Source organism: Pavona decussata, unplaced genomic scaffold (genome assembly GCF_977016875.1).
Source record: "Pavona decussata unplaced genomic scaffold, jaPavDecu1.1 SCAFFOLD_91, whole genome shotgun sequence".
NCBI lineage: Eukaryota > Metazoa > Cnidaria > Anthozoa > Scleractinia > Agariciidae > Pavona > Pavona decussata.
In genome coordinates this window covers 1,642,452-1,666,408 of record NW_028145508.1, presented here as the reverse complement: position 1 = coordinate 1,666,408, position 23,957 = coordinate 1,642,452, and the positions used below count along the sequence as shown (strand labels likewise).

Below are 23,957 nucleotides of genomic sequence, written 5' to 3'. Positions count from 1 at the left end.
TGGGGACAAGGATCCATTTAAGCTTAGTTTTTCCGAGAATTACAATGTAAACGTACCTAGATAAGACAACTTTAAAAATAAAATTTAAGCTAACAAGTACAATATCTTAAGCTTATATGGGTTTAAGACAGACCGAACTATGAAACTAAAACAATTTCATGCCGTGTTTTTGTCATATAATCCGAATTTCGGACAAACGCTCGGCTGAGTTACAGAAAAACTTTGAAATGCGAAAACAAGTTCAGCTTTAGACTTTCTAAAAGCCCTTTCCAATGTTATTTTCCCCCTTTACTCTGTATGTTATGTTGGCTTTGGTTCCTTCGTTGCCGGAAAGGTGGACTTCTCGCGACGTTCGTAGGTCGCTCAAAGAAGTCGACTTGTGGCAAATCTAGTTGAGCTTTGCAAACATTTAGCCGGCACTTACCTCGACTTGTTCTGCTTTTGAGCCTTTTGTTTATCAAAAGCCATTTTCCAGTGTTCAAAGCTCTCTTCTTTGCCGTTTTGTGGACCTAAAAGTGATCAACTTACCGTAGAAAACTAGAAAAATAGAGAGAAACAAGCGCGACTTGCCGTTTCCTGACCGGCTCCCGCTTTGCGTTTGAAGCCCTTGACACAAACGCCAAATTAGGTATTGGACCATTGTGATGTCATCAGTTGCGCACGCCTCACGTGACCTTAGTTAATACGTAACCAATATATCGTCACGCAACGTTTGTCACGGTGCATTCCCCTTTTGTGGAATTTTTCTTTGGGGAGGGATACGGGATTTTCACAACTTTGTCAAATTAAAAATACAGTCAACAGATAATTTTTTTTTGGCAAGGCTCGAGTGAAATTGCCACGGGTTGTTAAAAGATCGCATAAAATAGGCCTTATCATGGATTTCAACGCAATTTTGACGGGTAGGCAAACACGTCTTGAAATAACAGTGTTTGTATAGAAATCCGATAACAAATAATTTTCATAAAACATCGCTTCTGAAAAATTCACGAATTGGAAACTTTAGGCAGTATGCAAAGGATTTTACAGAAAATAACTGAGGAATGTACCTGTGCATCTAGTTGCGTTTTGACATTTCCATAAATTTGTCTGTATAGCGAACCAGCCGTGAACTGCTACTAAAAATAGTTCGCGGGAAAAATACAGGGAAATGTATGGAAAGTTCAAAACACGACTGCACGCATTCTGGCACAGCTACATCCCTCCAATGTTTTGTCTTAAAATCCTTTTCCTAGTGCCAAAAGGTTCCAATTCATGAATTTTTCAGAAGCGATGTATTATGAAAATTGTTTGACAACGGATTTCCATACAAACACTGTCATTTTAGGACGTATTTGCCTACTCGTCAAAATGGCGTCGAAAACCGTGATAAGGCCTAAAAGTAAACAACCTATCCGTGCCAGATTTCATCCGTGCATGCCGAGCCCAGATTTATTTCACCCGTACTGGTCATTCGGTGAGGTCAGTCCAGGCACGAATAAAAATGGTACGGGTGCTGAAAAAACTGGTTCGGCTCGGATAGAGCACACACCTAGTGTAAATGGTTTGACGGGCCAAATGTGATCTTCATTCATAGCAGCTTGTTACGACCCATTTGACCAACATTCGTTGAACAAAAGTTAAACGGATGTTGGGAAATGTTGGACAAACATTGAACGGAGTGTTCAAACGGCTTCAACACAATATTCTACATTTTCGAGAACAAAGGAAATGTTGAAATAAATGTGATGGTATATTTCAAGCCTGGTGAATGAATGAGAATGATGTATTATTCTAGAAAGTAACACAGGCATACTCGGAAAAAAGAAATCCGAGTGCTCCTATCAGGAGTCGAACCTAAGACGTTCGACTCCTGATAGGTGCACTCGGATTTCCTTTTTTCCGAGTATGCCCGTGTTACTTTCTAGAATAATACATCATTGGGGAAATGTTGTATGGACCGATTTAAAATTGATTCAACACGCTTTCAACAAGCTTTCATCATTTTTTACGATTTCAATAATGTTGCACCGCCTGTTCAAATGTCCCCAACATTTGGTTCAACAAAGCGTTGAACGCATGTTGAACCAAATGTTTAAACGGGCCTTAAGCGATTTTCGCCCAGGAAATTTCAAGATGGCGGAAAGTAGTAACAGGTCAAGTCCAGGAACGTCACAAGGCTATACTTGGAAAGAAAGCGAAGTCACACATTTGCTGACAATAAAGAAAGAAGAAACCGTAGCATACAGTCTTGAACAAGTGGTTGTGTCTATGATTTAATTACCATAGCTGCTAAAACCTTGTAAAATTCTTGCTTTCTTTTCCATTTTCTGAGGGAGGTGAATCTCCCCAACAAGTTTTTCGCAAATTTCTCAAGTTCAGCGTTAACTGTTATGCGTCTTGCTTTCCTTTGCAACAGACGCTCCCGTAACAGATCATGTAACACAAACGCTTTTGAGTCCGCCATCTTGGCTCTTAACTGAAATGCGCATGCGCTTAATAAAACTTTCCTTACCTAAAACGTTTGGTCCCTTTAACACTGTATATTTTGGTATGGCAAAAATAGCGAAGTGTAAACGACATTTGCCGAGGTCCTTTTTAGTGCCTGTGTTAATTTCACCCGAGCCGTGCCAACAATTTTCCCAAAAAAAGCAACTGCAAGTTGAAATCTTCCTTGTTTTATTCACCTTCTCTGTTTTTGCCCACCAGTAACTCAGGCAAGTTACCTAGTAAGCCAGACATTTTGTGTGGTGTAGAAGATGCCATTCAAGTCTTCAAATCCGTGGGCTTTCAGAGTGTTTTCTAGCCAAGACGGACATAAAAAAAAAGTGCAATAAAAGAGCAAGGCTGATTTCACGGTTAGGGAAATATATTTTTCCAATATATCGAAAGGCACGGCTTTTCTTCCTCAGGGTATTTCACTGACTCTGACTCTAAGGCAAAAGACTTTCAAATTAATGATACCGATTCGTCCTCAGAACTATAATTGTTCGCGATGGCTGTATAATTATGGTCAATTATGACAGTTGTATGCCTATTATATGTTCGAGCACCTGTAAAACGTTCTTAATGGTCTCGACAGCACATTGAATGGATGTCCCCAAATAAGCCACACATTCCTAACATTTTGCATTTTGCACTTGCCAATGCTTAGCTAATGGTCATTTTCCCTTCGATTCGGAAGGTGACCTTCTGTCAAACTGCAGTTGGATTTATTTTTAATGCTTTGTAATTGTGTGGGTTTTTTCCCATTGCTTTGGAGAAAACTGTGGGCCCAACCGAACTATCGCGTTTAACGGCTGTACAAAAGATCTTACTTAACTACATGTACGTAATAGCAATAAGGCTCACCGCCGGGTCGCTTTTATCGCCAAGTCCAAAAGCGCCCGGGCTTTATGAACAAAATGACCTATTAGCATAAAATTTCTCGTTCAACCCAATTTTCTTGTCATGTCCCATTTGATAAATAAAAACGTAATAGAAACAATATTCAGCATCTGGATATATTATTCTTTTTGAAGTACACCGCGAAATGGATATTCAAATTCATTTATGCGGTTCGTGAACTGTTCAAATAAATGTCTTGATTGTAAAATATCGTATAAAACCGTTGATAAGGCTAGATGAAGTTAATTGTGATACTAGGGGTACGTCTAGATCTTCGGCGTGGTCTCCGTCTACTAAATTGGTTTCTGGAGGGGAAGAGAGACATCCTTCAACAAGACTATTTAAGGTACCTATTCTTACGGGCTTCCTGGAGATTGGTTTCTCAATATTTCGAGATTTTCTTGCAACACTAAATGGTTTTGAAATCAAAAGAGCATTGCTCCTCTCAGGTTTTCGCCTGGATTTTGTCTCAACTTAATATACATATGAAAAGTAGAGAATTATTTACTGTTAATTACATTCCCCCAATTCGTTGAATGTTTGAAACTTACGGTAGTTGATCGGTTTTCAAACAACATGCCGTTAATTCTGCAACACTATAATCAATGTTTTAATACATAGTAATTACATTCGCGGAATCATGTTAAGCCACTTTTCTGTGAAGTTTAGGAAACACCTAACGGGAGCATATTAGCAAAATTCTTTAAATGTTTTCTCCCGTATTCATTTTAAAGGCGCCGGGCAAATTGGTGTGAGATGTAAGCTAACAAAGTGGGAACTGTTCGGGTTCTCGAGCTGAAAACTGTAATCGATCGAGAATACGTTATATGGAAAGAAATCAGTATTCTTCCCGAATTTTTTCGACGGGCTGTTGCTGGTCATCCGAACAGAACAGAATAAATGATGTTTCACAGCAACGAACCACAGGGTACCTCTCCTGAAAAGCTACATCTGATTACACCGTGAGCAGTGGAGAACTTGGAATTCAAGCAGAGCTGTCTCAAGCAAAAAAACTGACCTTCATCGACACTTGAATAGAATTATCATCTCAGCGTCTGATCTGTTGTTCTGTGTCTTTGATTTCACTTCTCCTTCCGCATATAATCCCTGAATAAATCCCTGTTTCCCTCCGATGACCCTACCATTCAACAGCTACTCCATGGCGGTAAAATTTTCAAAATGGTGGAAGTAAGCAGCTGTTGAATGGGAGGGCAATCGGAGCCGGAAGAATCGGAAGGAAACAGGGATTATATGCGGAAGGAGAAACGAAAACAGAGACACAGGACAATAGATCACACGCTATCATACTGAATTTTATTCTGAAGTGTCGACGACAAAAGACAGATTTTTACTCGAGACAAGAAACTGCTCGAATCCCATGTTTCCCAGCCTCATTGTCCTCAGCTTCTTTTATTTTACTTTTCAACATTAGATTCTGCAACATGGGCAAATATTTTAGTATGTGGCAAGTAAAATGGCAAAATTGCATTCGATCATTGTTTGTGCGTTTAGTTTTCTTATTTTTGTTTCCAATAACTATCATGAAAAGTTCGTTGAATTATAGGAATACGAACTAGAAAACAAACCTCATATTTAAGGTGAAAACTAACGAGAAACAAACATGAACGCAAGAAAGTACTGATAAATAAGAGGATTTATTCACACACGTCAAAAAGTAAGACCCACCTTAAACTGCCCACTAGCTTCCACTTGAAAGGTCAACTTTAGGGATTTATTCATTGATTCAAAAGCAAATACCACCTGTCACAACACAATAAACGTTGCAGCTACAGGAAGCTAGTAACCGACAGCTTTCATTTGAGTGATTACAATTTATAATGTCATCCACAAAATCAAAAGTTAGCTATAGAAAAACCCTTATTCAGAATAAAAAATAGCACCATAGGAAAGTACTTCTCAGTAGCTTTCATTTGAATGGTCACACTTTAGGATTTCATCAACAGTGTCAAAAGCTAGAACCACCTTGTGCAGCATAATAAACAGCACCACAGAAAAGTACTGCTCAGCAGCTTTCATTTGCATGGTCACACTTTAGGATTCGATCCACAGACTCTGAAGTTAAGAACCACCTTGTACAGTATAATAAACAGCGCCACAGGAAAGTACTGCTCAGTAGATTTCATTTGAATGGTCACACTTTAGGATTTCATCCATAGACTCAAAAGTTAGAATTACCTTCTACAACATAATAAACAGCACCACAGGATTGTACTGCTCAGTAGCTTTCATTTGAATGGTCATACTTCAGGTTTCACTCACAGACTCAAAAGTTAGAGTCACCTTGAACAACATAATAAACAGCACCACAGGGAAGAACTGTCCAGTAGCTTTAATTCATTTGGACTAAATTCAATTTACACAAAACTAGACTTAACCGCTGTCCGTGTTTCTGACGTTTACACTCAATGGGAAGCCGGGTATCCTTTTTTTTTTACTCGTGTGTAGTGCCATCAAACTGTAACAGCAAGATATTGTTAACACGATGAAATTCCGGCATCCACTCTTTGTTCTCATAAAAGTATGCACTTAACCAGTCGCTTAAAAACGTTAACGTTAAAGCAATTGAATTTCGAGTCTTACGTTAGTAACGAATCACAGGATAATCCCATCAAATTATTTTCTACACCCTTACCACTATATCATAAGTTTAAAATTATTTTAAACTGTTTCTTTTTCTTAAATTGCCCCTTCTGACGAAGAATGAAGATTTAAGCGAATTGTGGGTTTGTAATTAATATTTGTCTTTTATGCAATGTTTCCATTGCCAGGGGTTTCTGCATGACTTTAAAATTTGCCAGCGTAAAAATGATTGATGTGCTTCCACATTCAACTCCTCCTTAACTTTTGCAGTATAAGGAATTAACAAATCAATCCACTGATCGTAAGAAAGTTTTTTTTCTATTCTTCGCTCGAAGCACACTATAAAGCAATTCAATATTGTTCGCCTGCAGTTTCTTTTCGGTAACAATTCAAGTCGCCTTTCAAGCATACATTGAACACCTCGAGCAGAAAACCACGAATTTACGCCTTAAATGTGAGCTTAAATGTTATAGCAAAATTCTGGTAACAAGTTGGAAAGATTTTCGAACTAATGAATCAACTCATGCAGTTAAAGCCGGCTGGTGAAGATGAAAGTCCGTTAGGTCCAGTACTGAAAAGAGCCGAATTTCGAGAATTCACCAGAGTGGCGGCGACAGCTTCTATGATATCCAGAAGATCATGAAAGACTTGCGCTTTTAAAAAGTCAAATAAAAAACGCAGGCACTAAATTTTGGTTAATTTTTCAAGTAATTAGACAATTTCAAGGTTCCGTTTTCCTGTGTCAAGAGAGACATTATTTGAATCAAGAATAATGAACATCATTTATTAAACGAACAAAAGAGTCGGCCTCCGCGTTTCCTGTACTCGACAGATGGAAATTTGCAAAGTTATTTTTCTGCCTGAGAAAGATATTGAATTCAGCCAATGCTTACAGTAGAGAAAACACACCGGAAATGATATTTATTTGTTCAAAAGGTAATTCACTTAATTGTGATGCTAGCGGAAAAGACAAATGATGTGTAATTAAGAGTATCGATCGAACTCAAGAAGTTAACTAGAACTCACTGACAAATGCACCTGCTGAAAGTAGCTAATATTTTTTTTCCGCACTGGTGAGCTAAGATTGACGGTGCAACTCAAATACGGTAGTTGAAAGATAAATGCTGTGTTCTAAAATGACAAAAGGATGCGGAATATACATAAGGAAGCTTTCAAATATACATCGAGTTGGTCGGTTGCTCGCGTTTCTAAAACGAAAAGCAGATTGCCACCTAGCTGTGTTGTAACAAATCGGTCCTTCAAGAAATTCGCAGATTTGATTCATTTCTCAATCTTCCTCTGCTCTCCTACAATCTTCGATGCTCGCCTTTACAAAACGAGGGGGCTTTTTTTCGCAAGATCATAACAAAGGCAATCAAACGTTTTTTTCAAATTTTATATTGGTATTTGGTGTCCATAGATCCTCACTCGAATTGAAGGTCTGTTGTTATATTGGAAGCTGAATAAAAGTAATTCTTTTTTCCTCCTGGCTAAAGTAAAATGTTCTTCAAGATCGTGAAACAGAAAGCCTGGATTTCCCCTCGTGAATTTTCCCTTCTTCTGTATTGTTGTCTGTCATGCGATTTCGCAGCTGAAGTCGCCTACCCGTGTAAAACAAACAGTGAAACAGTGTCTAATTATACGCCAAAATTTTTCTCAGTAAACTTCTAACCCCCGCCAAGCCGGAAAGTTTAGCGAGTTGTACGTCGCCGCAAACTCCTACGTGTTGATTTACGCCTAAAGAGTTACAAAAGCAATGGAGTAATATTTACTTACTGTAATCTAAACTAATCTAATCAGAAATTAGATTTCATTTGTGCCTTGAACGAAAAGCGAAAATTTGACTCCCATTGTTTCAGTCCGGAACTTAAAACAACGAGGAAATATAAATTCTAAGGATAGGTAAAATAAACAGATAAAAAGCGATTAGGACACTTTGACGTTTCAGTTTTTCATTTGCTCAAGAAACTGAATCTTAACCAAAGCCAGTGATATCACTAGCAAGCAGTTTCAGGTATGTTAAACCTTTTATCGCATATAAACTCAAGAAGTTCTTTATTCATTTAGATAAACTTATAGACCGTATTTGCGGATGATTATATTAACTCAAGTATGGTTCAAGACGTGTGGTATAAACACTACTTGCGGTTATGCTTTACAGTTGAATTTATATAACCGAAAACTCTCCACAGCTAAGAACTCCCTTAAGTGGCCATCTCTATAAAATCGGTCCTGTTCGAATCAGTTCTGTCTGCGCCAAACGCTGTTCTTGTAGCGTCTTTCTCAACAGTACAAAATATCAGTGGCACTCTTTTGTTTGGTCTTGGCGTTTTTGAGAAATATTAATAGTGATGTGTTTGAATATACGACTGCTGCGTACATCTGGGGATGCATATGGATGGACTCAACGGAAAGTTCCAATCCAGGTTGTTATTGTTCAAAAAATTGAGACCCCATTCAGCGCGCATCGTCTTCGAGTGTTTTTATTTTAAAATGGAGGGTTTATCCCGTTCGTTACGTTTTCCGAAGCAAGACAATTTAAAACGCTCCGAAAACGGAAATTTATCAAGCTAAAAGAAAAGGAAGGTTGGTCGTTCACGTGTGAACAGGAAAATGATATATTAAGCTAGCACTTATTCGGATTTTTCACTTACAAAAAGAAAAATATGGGTGTTTTTCGGGGAAAAGAAATATAGGCCCTTTATTCAGGTTCTCAATTATCTTTACTTGTTTCAAGTCGTCTAAAAAATGGAGGTTCCAATGAAACAGATTAATTAAACAATTCTTGTATTTGAAAAAAAAAAGTTGTGATGCTTTTTTAAAGCTTTTACCTAATTATCCTTCTTAAATTCATTTTATATTCATGACTGTTTTCCTTTCATAAATGTAAATATATGAAATATATGTTTTCCTTTCGTCGCTATCAATTCGCTTCAATTTTGTGGGACTTGTGAAACGAAATTCGACCCTGGTAGAATTTCAGAATGGAGTACAAAGATAGTAAATAGAGGCCAATGGCTGGAGTAAGGCCGGCTTCTTTGTTACATATACACCTTTTGTTGACGGTTTTCTCCTCTGACCGTAACAAAGCACAAACCTTTTTTATTTTTAATTTCCTTGGAGTGACTGACCGGTAAGACGATTCCTAAACGTCGGTTAGAGTGTGTAAATGACAAACGAAAGATTTTGCGTTGTCGAGGGGCTTCTGATCATAAACTACGGCAACGCTGTTGTTGTCTTTTAAGTTTGACGTTTGGTGATGTTTTCAGTCCTTTTTCTTGGCCACGTGACACAAGATAGGCTTAGCCACAGGTTGCTCGACAACTTTTTGGCACTTTTGACCTTCGGGCAACTTTTTTACGTTTTACCAACTTGTTCACTTTCGGGATGCAATTTTTTACTGAGAGAACCGCTTTTGTGTATTTTCTGATACTATATCGAGAAATAGTTTGTATTTACCAAGTTTTTATATGTTTTTCTTTCTTAACTATTGGGGTGGATTTAGAAATGTTTATTAGGGTTTTTTATTCTCTGGCCGCAAGGGAGTAAGCACCATAACTTTGGTGGTCAGTAGTTGCAGAAACCAAGTTTTAAAATGGCGGTCGCGGACGATAATGCTTCCAGCTCTGTGCCTTTCTGTCGAGGATAAAGCCCCAATGGTCGATGCCAAGAGTATTAAAAATTGCAAATTGTGATTTGTTTTCAATCTTTCAAACCAAAACATAATACAAGCATATTTTTGTCCTATATTCTCAAAAATACGAGAAGGCTTTGAGGCATGAATTTTTTTTGCAAATTCGGGCAAATTCTAATTTGGCGTTTTTGAGTGGCAACTTGAAGGAAATGTCGGAACAACTTGTGGCTTTCCCCAGCTCAGATCAGTACCCAGTGAATGAAAGAATAGTGGGGCACCACACAGCCTTTAGAGCAGCTCACAAGATTGGTTGGAAAAAAAAAATAGCGGGGAATCAACCAACAACAGAAACAGTGGACCCGTGCCATGAAACAATATAGGTGTCATATATACAGCTCCAACAAAATTAGATGTTCTTAGAAGCTGTTTCCTGTCTGGCATACTTTGAATTAATTGTGTACCTGTCTATGCAGCTAGCCACATTTCCCTGACAAAAACCCTAAGGCGCTCTTACAACAGGCAATTACTTTTTCCTTGCAACTTGTCTCGGCAGTTTTGTTGTGATACAAGTTGCACGAATCGTTGCCTAGTATAACACGCCCTGAAATGAACATGTCTCGCAATTTTGTTGTTGCCGTAATCGTTGCGACAATTAGAAGTCGTGCAATGGTGACTGCAAAAAACGTTGCGAGGCATGTTCATTTAAGGGCATGTTACATCAGGCAACAATTCATGTAACTTGTGTCCAACGGCTCGTCGAAATTGCGAGACACGTTGCTAGAAAAACTTCCTAGTGTAACAGCGCCTTTAGTAATTTTTGTATGTTTCAGCTCAGTCATTTTAAGGAATTTTCTAGTCGCCATGTTATCATTGGTCAGAGTATTAGTCGTACTGGTCTCCCTGTTCCTCGTTTTTCATGTGAGCGAGGCTGGTCGTCTTAGAGAGCGGTTGCTGGGGAGATCCAAGATCGATGACGTGTACAGAGGGCAGAGCTTTGATGCAAAGCGGTTCGATGAGTGGCTTGGGAAAAGGTAATGGCACAGACTTATTTATCCTTAATCCTTTCACTCGTAAGTTTAGAATTGTAAAACTTTGCCAAAGGAACTGTACCACACAGACAGAAGATTAACCTCTAAAAGTTTTCATTCAAATGGTCACATTTTAATGAAGATTTTATCTACAGACTTAAAATTCAGATCCCCTCGTACAAGAAGATAAAAAGTACCACCTGAAAGTATTGCTCAATAGCTTTCATTTGAATGGCCACAATTTAGGATTTCGTCCACAGGCTCAAATGTTTGAACTACCTTGTACAACATAATAAACGGCACCACAGGAAAGTACTGCTCAGTAGCTTTCATTTGAATGGTCACACTTTGGGATTTTATCCAAAGAATCAAAAGTCAGAACCACCTTGTGCAGCTTACCAAAACAGCACCACACGAAAGTACATGCTTGCTAGCTTTCATTTGAATGATCACTTCCCAAGTCTCAAAAGTTGGAACAACCTAACCACAAACAGCACCTCAGAACAGTAATACTCTTACGGGTATCTTTATTTTCTCTTGCAAAAATTCAATCACTAAGCTGTTCAATCTGTTCAACTGTTCGATCGAACTCCCTCTTTTGTAACGGCGAAACCTGGGAACTACCGAGGGGGGCCCTAGTCAGTACGTTGAGTGGAGGAGGAGGAGCGGGAAAACCGCCTTCCCACTCCCGCTCCCCTCAGTAGTTTGGACACTCTCCCCAGGGAGTTCGATCGAAGCGTAAGAGTCTCGAAAATCCCACGGAGAAATAGGGGACTGTGAACAGTCTATTCCATCACCCTCTGAGGTTTTAAGTTGCGACTCCAGAGGTGCAAAGATTTAAATTGAGAACAAGTGTGAATAATAGTTCACAAGAGTTGGAAAGAGTTTAGACTCCGTCTCTGATAAGAACAAAGAAAATCTTATAAGGGCACCAATTTATGGTTAAGACAACAGGATTCATTTATCGTTCTACCAGCATTTTTTCTTTTAGACCTGAAAGAGTCCGAACAGAGGCAGACCAAGAGAGTGATGATCACAGAGCAAAAGTTCCATCAACAGAGCTTTATCGGCGACAAAAGTATTATCAATGCCGCTTTGCTGCTTGTGGAAAATGAACAAGTATGTTTACCAACTTAGCTTATGATACAAAGGCTTTTTTAATCGCTCTGCTCAAAGTCTACAGATCCCCATTGCTAGTCAATTCGCCCCCGTTTTTAAGTCGTATGAAACAAATTCGCTTACAGTGCAGTAAAGTTGGCTAGTCAAGACTTGTAAAAGATAGGCGGAGATTCTTGTTAACTAAAGACTGCGAACAACAGCAAGGTTTACAGATGTATTGTGTGTTGCACGCATTAAATAATATTGACCATTATGGACGAGTTACGTTCACCGTGTCTGAGTGCGTATTTTGTGGGCGAAGTAACTGGTTAGCGTGATGGGATGGGGGGCGTTCCTTGTCGTTCATTTAAGGTTTTGGCACCGTAGTGTTGTATCCATGTCCAAAATTTTACAGGTTTCGAGCTAATTTTATTAATAAGCGAAAGAACGACAACTGCTTTCTAAAGATTAAACAAGTAGGACTAAAATTGTTTAAAAAATAAGGAAAATATAACTAATTTGCATGGAACAAAAAGCCAGAATTCCGCCGGCAAACGTCAAGAGTTCATTGGATTCAATATTTCAGACCAGAATCGTGGTCAGTTTCAGGGGCGGATCCAGAAAATCCAAAAAGCGGAGATTCCGCTTTACAGTATCCTGTGAGCATTTGTGACAAAAGTTAAGGCTACGGAAGACAGATTTTAAGAATTCTTTTTAAAACGATTGATTGCTTCACTCAAAATACGGTTACAAAAAACTTTTTTAAAAAATACAAGGAAAAGGTGGGGGGCGCGGCCCCTTCCCCCACCCCTTTAAACTCCCCCTGAGTTCCAGTTTGTTATTCTGAGAAAGTTTGTCGTTTACCCTTCTAAAAATAATAACAATTAAAGAGTCATGGGGCGCTTTCACACTACAAGGAATAGCCATAGAAGCCGTAGAACAGACGGACACCTTTTTGGACAAACAAAGTCGATCTCAGATGGATAAGTAGTCTAAGTATGAACGGGCGGACATGATTTTGAACAAATAAGTCATCTAAATTTGTCAGCCTTTCCAAATAAATTAGCTTATTAAATGATCACAAAATCAGACGACTTTTATGTTTAAAATCGCGTCCGTCCTATTGACACCTGGCACGATTTGCTCGTCAAAAAAAGTTTTTCGTCCGTCCTAGCTAGCTAGTGTTTTACTTGCACAGAAACATTTGTCCCACATAATTAATCTCTTCTAATATAATTTTCTTCGCAGTGTTCGTGAAAATTTCCAATCCTGGTGAACATTAGACCAATGACGAGAGGATAGAACTCAACTGTTGCCAAATACATTATACCTTCCGAATTTTAATGCCTTCCCGAAGTACGATACTGCAGAGCTTACTCATACTAGTTACTTGACAGAGGAACTCTTCAAAGCTCCGATCGTTATTTTATATTGTGTATTTGTGTTTAGTGTCCTAAAGCTCTTTCCAGTGTCTAGAGTAGACGTTTTACGTGTTATGGACAGGATGCCAGCACTTTTTTTATAACTTACAAATCAAAATAACTTGATGTGCGGTTGTTGCTATTGTTCATGCAGTTGTTGTGTAATAAAACTGCTTAGCGTTTTCATGGCTATTCCGACTATCTTTTTGACATGGCTAGTGAACGATATTGATATTCTTCTTCATACGGCAAACAAAGTTGACAAACTCGACTTGGTACGTGTGAACTTCACTATAACGATAATGTATTTTCAGTAAGTGACACAGGCAAACTCGGAAAAAAATCTGAGTGCGATGGAATAAATGTGATGGAAGCCTGGTGAGGCTTGGTGAAAAAATGAGAATGATGTATTATTCAGTAAGTGACACAGGCATACTCGGGAAAAATTTCCGAGTGCTCCTATCAGGAGGCAAACCTAAGACCTCCCGATTACTAGTTCGGATGCTCTACCGCTGAGCTACAGAAGACTCGAAGGAACTAAGGCCATTAAACTATGCTCATGGGACAAACGTCCCGCATACTGCTAGGATTTGAATGTTTATGTGTGGCATATGCGCAATGGATGAGAAGTGAGTGACACAGGCATTCTCGGAAAAAAGAAATACCCTACTACTTTAAATCAAGCTTATATTCATTGGTAAAACAAGGCGCAAGTTATCTGAGTTATGACACCGGAATCAATATGGCTTGAAGGTGGAGGGTGGGGGAAAAGTGGGGAGGGAGTACTCCAGGCGGTGTTCTTACTAGCCAACACTTTAAGACGAACATTTTCAAGAAAATCCTTGATGTAATCGACATCAACCTAAAAGATGTCAAGAAATCCACGAGTTCAAGACTTCTGTCAGAGTTGTGAACGAAAAAAGTAATTTTATGACGTTATAGGACGAAAACAAGCTTCGCACCAAAACGAGGTCGTGCCTCGTGCACGTCTAAGAAAATGTGTCCCACATGGGAGGGAAAGACGCTGTCGCGCCCTATATAATGTTTTCAGCATCATCAGGTTTTCGGAGCTCCCTCGGCGAGTGGACCGGTGAGGGTGGGAATCTGCCCCCAGTAACTCTACCCAATGAGGGGGGTAGGGGGGAGCAGAGACGGGGGAGCATTTTGCTCAAATTATTTTTCATTTTTTTCAATTGTTATATTAACATGTTAAAAGGCGCGTTTTAACTTGTATCTACTTCAGATGGATGTATCTAGCACTGTAAATTCGATTTAAATGTTAAGAAGCTATGTTCTTGTCATCCTTTAAGAGTAGGCTCTGACTGAAAGGGGTCCCGTTTTTACTCTGCTGGTGCAAAAAAGGGGTCAGAAAAGTTGAGGCTTTAGTTTATCTATGAGGTGTAAGAAATGGGTATCACTTCAGTAAAAGTCGGTGTGTGAATGGCCAAGGGTGTGAACCTTCTTCCGGTGACACCTCCCATCCCACGGCAATGTGAATAATACATTAATATGAAGAAAAGAAATGACAGTTTAACCGCTCTGCTCAACCGGATCTTTTCCCGTTGGTTTCTTATATACCATTTTCAACAATGCTTTGTTCACACATGTCCCAGTGACCTGGCGCTTTACACATACAGTTTATACAACGCACGAAAGAGAACACACAAACAGACTGTACTTTTAAGCTTCCAAAGCCAAGACTTCTGCTTCTTCGAAGACTCATTCAGTTTTCTCAGCCTTGCTACTTAACGCAAGCATTGCATTTCTTATCAAATGATGCCTTTCCTTAGAAGCAAATACACTGAAGTTTTGGTTAAACAAAGTCGGGAAGCATCGCAAATCATTGCAATAGCCGATTTGCCTTCACAGACTTTCGTTTTGTGGCCAAACGTAGACCAACTTAGGACTAAGGAAGTTGTAAAAATGACATTTCGATGCAACCTTTCGCGCTCTCTCATTCCAATCCTGGTGAACGTTAAGTCCAGTGACGCGAGGATAGAACTCAACTGTTGCCAAATGAGCATCTAATACACTGAAGCAATCTAATGCACTAGCTCGCTTATCCCTGCAGAGACCTGGGGCGCTTTCAATTTAGAAACTGGATTTTACAATTTGCAATTCTAGAAACTTTCCGTGTCAAAAGCTTAAGGAAAGGTCTCCAAATCTAAATCTAAATCTAAATGTCGTTATGTCGGCAAAGTCGTGGGACATCACGCCAACTCTAAAATAATAATAATAAATAAAACTATACTAAAATATACAAAATAACAATAAAAGTTAATCTACCAATAAGAATTAAATTAAATTAATTTACTTTTAAAAATACAGAGAGATTGGCTGGAAACAGTTTCTTCTGGAAGTTTGTTCCATTCAATAATCGTCCTGGGAAAGAAAGAAAATCTAAAATTATCTTTATGTCCTTTCGGTACAACAAATTTAAAATCATGGCGTATTCCCCGAGTCCACCTTTCTCTGTTTGTCTCGTTTCCACCAAACTGGAAATGTAATGGAAATTTCCGTTCAAGCCAATTGTAACGGATACAGTGCAGTACCTCCGAAGGTCGTACCTTGGTTCCGGAAAATTTCCAGTAGATCCGCGCGTACCTTTTTCATTTTAACCGGCTTAACGAGAAACTTTGGCTAAACGGAAAAGCGCCCCAGCTTGTGTCGAATTACGTGACGGGACCTATCGGTAAAAAACTTCCGTCAAAGTTGATTCTAGATCAATTTAACTCAATTCATCGCAAATCTACACAAGAACACGCAAGTTAATGTGTCGCAAGCAGCGTCATCCCGAATCTTTCTTGACGCGCGATCGGATGTGACGTCACTAATTGAATTAATAAGGCCTGGGAACAAGGCTAAGTCGCAAATTATTGCCAGCTTTCAACCTGTGTTACCAGGTAACGCCTTCTACTTGCCAGCAATGGAAGTGTCTGTATTTCCAATCTAGACCCGCTGTGCCTACTTACGGGAGGCTCAAAACTCTTCAATAAGATAATGAATGAGAGACCATCACAGCTACGCATGAGCTATGTATAAGCTCAAATCAACTACCTCACAAATTTACCTTGGGGATAATCATAGCTCGCTTAACATTTATCGGGACTAGACCGACTGACCGCTCAGTCTGTAAATGGAATGGGTCATCTTGAAACGTTCTACAAAATCCCGAAAAAGGTCTAGCGTTAAAGCTCTCGTTCAAACTGACACATTCTGTCTGTAAACAACCTCGTCCTTGCGACATTCAAAATGGCGGACAATGGCGAAAAACTCTGGAACATGCTGCAAAGTACTGCATGAATCGTGGACTATTTTCCTGACGTGAAACACACCTGCTTTTCGTCTTCGTTACACTTTTTCAAAGATCAACTATGGTTGCCGGAGTGATGTCATATTTGATGTTTAGGGAAGACGAAAATCAGGGGTGTCTCGTCACAAAATTCTCCACGTTTCGTGCGGTATTTTGCAGCGCTTTCCAGTTTTTTCGCCGCCATCTGCCATTTTGAATATCGCGATCGCGCAAAGAACCTGGTGACGAAGTTTGTCCAGAATACGAAAGCCAAAAGCACCGTTAATTTATGAAATAAAAACAATGCGTTTGTACCAGGTTTGTACCATAAAATTGGCCAATTTTTTCAAGTTGCAATCCATTTTCATCTAAGTCATCCCGCCAAATATAATATATACCAGTTTCTGTGCACTACATGTAATAGGGATATTATTAACAAAACTGAAACATTATTTTGACAATTCCGTCGATTCAAATATGTATTTCGGCTATTCAAGGTGACACAAAAATAGGTGATACAGCCCGCAAATTTATTGTTCATTTTTCTACACAGACAGTACTCTCGATTATGAATTATTAGACGGGCTGTTTACATCGAAGAGTATTACTCCTTGTTTGAATCAAACTTCCGGGAATCTTCAAATTCTCGGTTTTTGTAATCTTGATCCCTGCAAAAAAGACAAAAAGTCGAGATCAGAATAAATGATTTGACAATAACAGAAATAAAAAGAAAAGCGATTGAGCAATGCTTTCCAACCATGGTGCTGTTTAAGTGTGACCATTCAAATGTAAGCTACTGTACAACACTTCGCTGTGCTACTGTTTGCTATGCTTAGCAAAGTGGTTCTAGCTTTTGAGTCTGTGGACGAAATCCTAAAGTGTGACCATTCAAATGAAAGCTACTAAGCAGTACTTTCCTGTGGTGCCGTTTAAGGTGGTTCTAACGTTTTATTCTGTGGATAAAATCCTAAAGTGTGACCATTTAAATGAATGCTAGTAAGCAGCTGACTTTCCTGTGGTGCTCTTTATTATGCTGTACAAGGTGGTTCTAACTTTTGGGTCTGTGGATAAAATCTTAAAGTGTGACCATTCAAATGAAAGCTACTGAGCAGTACTTTCCTGTCAGTGGTGCTGTTTATTATACTTTGTAAGATGGTTCTAACTTTTGAGTCTGTAGATGAAATCCTAAAGTGTGGCCATTCAAAAGAAAGCTACTGAGCAGCACTTTCGTGTGGTGCTGTTTATTATGCTGTATATACAATGTAGTCCTAACTTTTAAGTATGAGGATGACATATAGCACTCTCTTACCTTTTGGTTTGAACATCAGATACTCCTTTATCGAACTTCACGGCTGCTTTCTTCATTTTGTTTCTTTTGCAAAAGCCCAAGTCCCTTTTGAGGGCGCTGTCTCTGCATCTCCCGGGCTTGTATTGATTAAGCGGATCTTGTGCTTTCACTCCTTTCTCAGCCACAAACCCCAAAACTATTATACACATCATCGCAAAAGCAAGCAAAGTTGTTCTAGCCATGTTGTATCTGAAACACATAATGTTAAAAATAAATTAAATAAATAAATAAATAAATAAGTCTTTATTCGTCAGATAAAAATACATATAAAATGTTTTAATCACAGGTCAAAAAAGGGAAGAATTGCCGGTTTTCACTGTCACGCCATTGCCGTGTGTGTAAAAAAAATTGAAACAATTCCATAAATGAAGTCAAGAAATTGACATGTTATAATGATAAGTAAATGAGAAATCTGTCCAAGTGTCAGGTCTGTGCGGTATTCCGTACTCTCGGTTATTTGACAAAATGTTTCACACAAATTTATAGAGCTTGGTATGGAGACGCCATGTTGGTGTCCCTCTGAGGGGCACCAACATGAGGGACACCAACATTCTCCCAGTACGGTCCCGAGCAAGCTTGGTCAATAAAAGATTTATTACACGACTGAACAGAATTTTCAATATTTCTTATAAATATTAATTTATTCAGATAAAAACACGGCACCCGAAATTGTGAATATGCTTTGTTTGTTGTTTGAACGCATAAAATAATAGCCGAGTTTAATCGTTTGTCTCACGATTGAGTCACATACATGTGGATCGCGACGTTTCGACCGCTCTACTGCTGGTCTTCATCAGGCGATGGTGTCGACTGATTGCGTAACAGTGTAAGAAGCACCTTGGTTTGTGTTGATTGGTGCGTTTAGATCCTCTCTTAAGCTGTTGTTGATTGCAGAATTTCAATCCTTGTCGTTCAGACTAGAAATTGTTCATTCAGTGGTCCTCCTTAGTACCGATTGGTGTCTCCAACAAAATAAATTGTTCGTTATAAGCCCCTTAAAAAAGGCTCGAACCTCGGTTGTAAAATGTAACACGGAGAAATGAACCTTATGGAATAGTACTGTTTACGTTAATGACGTAGTCAACATTCGTTGTTCCTTATACTGACCTGTAAAGACGAATTTTCTTATAAGGTGTCGAATGCACTCATATAACTAGTAATAATCAAAGATTAGGGAGTGCGTTCGATGATAGTCTAACTATGTTGGTGTCTCCAACAAGATTAAATGTACGTTTTAACCCCTGAAAAAAGGCTGAAACCTCGGTTTTTAAATGGAACACGAACATATTTTATGCTGTTGTCAACATTAGTTGTTCCTTATACTGACCTGTAAAGACGAGTTTTCTTATCGTAACGTTACTGGATCAATATCCTCAGGTTAATGTTATGATTTATCTTTTACCCAGGTATATAACATCTATACAATTTTAATTGTATAAATTCAGTATATTATAACAAAATGGACAGATTTCTAAGGAGATGACAAAGATTTTAATCAAGTTGTGTTATTGAATCATACCTTCCGCTACTGTCAATCTCTTAGGAAATTTTGAAGATTTGGAAAAGAGATCAAGTTTATTAGGAAAAATTGTTAGGTCCATGATCTTATTCTTATAACTACGTGTAGTCAATTGGCATTTCCAGAAATATAACATTTATCTCCTAATCGAGTACCGATCGTTAGTCCAAACGGATATACCTTTGCTGCTGATTAAAATTTTTTAAAGTTGTTTCAGATGCACACTTATATATAAATGTATCAGTTGTTATTGCGAATACGAATTGGTCGCTTTGACAAGCGGAAGAGGACCTAGGACGAATTTTTTAGTGCAAGTTACTGGCTCAATATCTTCAGCGTAATCGGTTATATGTTCCAACGAGTGTAGTACTTTAGCCAAGTAAGCAGCATTTGCTGTTAAAGTACGTTTTTCAATTGTTTCGGTTCGTTTTATTAAAGTGTCCTTTTTATCAAAAATTTTAAAATTACTTTATGGAAATTTTACTTTCTATTGAAACCAAAACAAGAACACTGAAGCATAATTAACCTGAAGGAATACAAAAACCGACTACTTCGAATCGCTTTGTTAACGTGGCAAATTTACATGCTCCAATTTATGACAAAGAAAACTCCGTTTTCGTTGTATAAAGTTTAATTTCTCTTTCATCTCTTGATTTTCTCATTTTGCCATTTATTATTAAGAGATGGCATAGCACGCAACCCAAATTCAATCAATCTTAGAGAAGAATCTCCCTTGAAAATAAACGATTTACGACGATTGTAATACTCCCGCACCCGGAAGTGTGAAGAAAATAATGTGATCATTTATGAGTGGCAGTAAGTCTTAAGAGTAACAAGTACTGCTAGTGGAATATCTTTTTTCTGGGAAAGGACTTAACTGAACAGGCTACTTTCTACAACACCTATAATTCTTTCTTTGTATAATGACGTCCTTTGCTTTTACTCTCTGACCATCTGGAACAGATTTTAGCATAAAGAAATGAAAACCTGCAGAGGACTTTAACTCAGGAAAAACAATCCATCACAAGAAACAGATGAGAAAAGAAAATATCAGTGCAGGCTGCTGAAAAAGTCTCAAGCCGCCAATGACTGTTCATATGCAGTGCCTGCACAATGTCATTGTTTGTTCGAGTCTTTGCCTTGATTAAAAAGTGAATTAGAATCAGTTTTCCATCACAAGACACTGTTGTTCCATATAATACTAGAAATTAAGATAACTCTCTTCGCATTAAGGCTTTTTCGCGTTTTATGGCTCTGTATTTCGGTTCTATATTTCGACGGGAATTGTCGATCATGATATACTTGGCTAGTCGTAGCTTGCCGACATTGGACGCTTTTTCTGGGGAAGCGGGCGGCTCTGTGAAAAAAAGGTTAGGCTAGCTGTGGCAGAACTGCAGTTATTAACGTGGAGAAGAAACTTTAAATTTTCCGTAAAGATGACAAGTTTAGCATTATAACATTACATGAAATACGTCCAGTTGAAACGACTCTGGAAAGGGTCCACCATAGCTGAATTTCTATAATATAAGGTGTCGAATGCACTCATATAACTAGTAATAATCTTAGATTAGGGAGTGCTTTCGATGATAGTCTTACTATGTTGCTGTCTCCATCAAGATTAAATGTATGTTTTAACCCCTGAAAAAAGGCTGAAACCTCGGTTTATAAATGGGATACGGAGATATTTTATGATGATGTCAACATTAGTTGTTCCTTATACTGACCTGTAAAGACGAGTTTTCTTATCGTAACGTTACTGGATCAATATCCTCAGCGTAATGTTATGATTTATCTTTTACCTAGGTATATAACAGCTATACAATTTTAATTGTATAAATTCAGTATATTATAACATAAATGGACAAATTTCTACGGAGATGACAAAGATTTTAATCAAGTTGTGTAATTGAATCATACCTTCCGCTATTGTCAATCTCTTAGGAATTTTTAAGATTTGGAAAAGAGAACAAGTTTATATGGAAAAATTTTTAGTTTCATTTCATCCTATTCTATCCTTGTAACTACGTGTATTCAATTGGCATTTCAAGAAATATAACATTTATCTCCTTGTCAAGTACCGATCGTTAGTCCAAACGGATATACCTTTGCTGCTGGTTAAAATTTATTAAAGTTGTTTCAGATGCACACTTATATATAAATGTATCAGTTGTTATTGCGAATACGAATTGGTCGCTTTGACAAACGGAAGAGGACATAGGACGAATTTTCTCATTGTAAGTTACGAGGTCAATATCCTTGGCATATTGTCTTTCAACTGTTTAGGTTCGTTTTATTGAAGTTTCCTTTTTATCAAAAAATTTTAAATTACTTTATGGAAATTTTACTTGCTATTTAAACCAAAACAGGAACACTGAAGCATAATTAACCTGACGGAGTACAAAAACCAACTACTTCAAATCGCTTTGTTAACGTGGCAAAACTCCGTTTTCGTTGAATAAAGATTAATTTCTCTTTCATCTCTTGATTTTCTCTTCTGCCATTTATTATTAAGAAATGACTTACCATGCAACCCGAACTCGATCAGTCTTAGAAGGGAATCTCTCTTGAAAATGAGCGATTTACGACGATTGTAATTCTCCTGCACCCGGAAGTTTGAATATATGCTTTATTTCTTAAACTCATAAAATAATGTGATCATTTATGAGTGGTAATAAGTCTTAAGAGTAACTGCTTGTGGAATTTCCTTTTTCTGGGAAAAGACTTAACTGAAAAGGCTACTTTTTACGACGCTTATAATTCTTTCTTTGCCAATGACGTCCTTCGCTCTAACTCTCTGACCATCTGGAAAAGTTTTTAGCATAAAGACATAACAACCTGCAGAGGACTTTAAATAGTAGAAAAAACAATCCATCACAAGAAACAGATGAGAAAAGAAAATATCAGTGTAAGCTGCTAAAAAAGTCCAAGGCCGCCAATGACTGTTCTTATTCAGTGCTTATGTCATTGTTTGTTCGAGTCTTTGCCTTGATGAAAAAGTGAATTAGAATCAGTTTTCCATCACAAGACACTGTTGTTCCATATAATACTAGAAATTAAAATAACTCTCTTCGCATTAAGGCTTTTTCGCGTTTTATGGCTCTGTATTTCGGTTCTATATTTCGACGGGAATTGTCGATCATGATATACTTGGCTAGTCGTAGCTTGCCGACATTGGACGCTTTTTCTGGGGAAGCGGGCGGCTCTGTGAAAAAAAGGTTAGGCTAGCTGTGGCAGAACTGCAGTTATTAACGTGGAGAAGAAACTTTAAATTTTCCGTAAAGATGACAAGTTTAGCATTATAACATTACATGAAATACGTCCAGTTGAAGCGACTCTGGAAAGGATCCACCATAGCTGAATTTCTATAATATAAGGTGTCGAACACACTCATATAACTAGTAATAATCAAAGATTAGGGAGTAGGTTCGATAATAGTCTTACTGTGTTGATGTCTCCATCAAAATTAAATGTATGTTTTAACAACTGAAAAAAGGCTGAAACCACGGTTCTAAAATGTAACACGGAAATATTTTATGACGCAGTCAACATTAGTTGTTTCGTATACTGACCTGTAAAGACGAATTTTCTTATCGTATAGTTACTGGATCGATATCTTCAGCGTAATGTTATGATTTATCTTTTATCCAGGCATATAACAGCTATACAATTTTAATTGTATAAATTCAGTATATTATAACAAAATGGTCGGATTTCTAGGGAGATGACAAAGATCTTAATCAAGTTGTGTAATTGAATCATACCTTCCGCTACTGTCAATCTCTTAGGAATTTTCAAGATTTGGAAAAGAGAAAAAGTTTATAAGGAAAAACTTTAAGTTCCATCCATAGCATTTATCTCTTTATCAGGTACCGATCGTTAGTCCAAACGGGTTTACCTTTGCTACAGATTAAAACTGAAGTTGTTTTGGATGCACACTTATATATAAATGTATCAGTTGTTATTGCGAATACGAATTGGTTGCTTTCACAAGCGGAAGCTGGAGGACCTAGGACGAATTTTTTGAGTGTAAGTTACTGGCTCAATGTCCTCAGCGTAATCGTTTATATGTTCCAACGAGTGTACTTAAGGGAAGTATGCTACTTTTATAGAACTTACGGTCATTCAATATTTATTAATTACAATTTCATCAAAATTTAAATTATAGTAGAAGTGAAATTTATATTTATAAGGAAACCAGAGAGTTTTTAATTAGTCAAGTTGTGTAATATTGAATCTTACCTTCCGGATGATTGTGTCCCTTGAACAAAAGAACACAGACGTGGCGTCTTTAACCAGCTTTAATAACCCAAAACAACGCAATTCATATCGTTGTAGTTATTTAAAATAACGAACTTTTCACTTCATCGATTTAATTCGCCATGTTCAAGTTCTAGCTAGTACTCTTAGCAGACTTTATCGTAAATCAAAAAGCAAAACTCAAAACGTTTTTCTTTTGTCTTGCTTTTTCTTTTTACCCAGCCAATCGAACGTATTTTCAGTCGAACTCAATCTATCTCAATCCCAGCGAACCTGATTGACTTTGATAATCATACGCGGTCGAACTCACAAAAAGTCTTGGCAATCGAACGCGATCAAACTTTCGATTGCCCAGCTTCTGATTGCTAAGTTTATTGGCAAGCTCAGACGATT

The 23,957-nt window shown here is 38.0% G+C and overlaps 1 protein-coding gene and 2 long non-coding RNA genes across 3 annotated transcripts in view; 1 reads left to right on the top strand and 2 right to left on the bottom strand.

Moving 5' to 3' along the window:
• The window catches only part of LOC146474165 (uncharacterized), a 35,292-nt gene extending 34,665 nt beyond the window's left edge, over window positions 1–627 (bottom strand). Inside the window, exon 1 of the mRNA XM_085117290.1 lies at window positions 425–627. Within this exon, the coding sequence (XP_084973416.1) occupies window positions 425–468 (44 nt within the window). The 5' untranslated portion in view covers window positions 469–627. The remainder of the gene's footprint in view (window positions 1–424) is intronic.
• Window positions 628–7,806: 7,179 nt separating this feature from the next.
• Window positions 7,807–13,338, top strand: LOC146474164 (uncharacterized). The gene is made up of 4 exons (XR_014866208.1): window positions 7,807–7,981; window positions 10,432–10,632; window positions 11,621–11,748; window positions 12,976–13,338. It is a non-coding gene; the product is annotated as an uncharacterized LOC146474164 (long non-coding RNA).
• A 3,611-nt stretch (window positions 13,339–16,949) lies between these two features.
• LOC146474163 (uncharacterized) lies at window positions 16,950–18,912 on the bottom strand. The gene is made up of 3 exons (XR_014866232.1): window positions 18,896–18,912; window positions 17,750–17,977; window positions 16,950–17,108 (listed from the first exon to the last, which is right to left on the bottom strand). It is a non-coding gene; the product is annotated as an uncharacterized LOC146474163 (long non-coding RNA).
• Window positions 18,913–23,957: the final 5,045 nt, after the last annotated feature.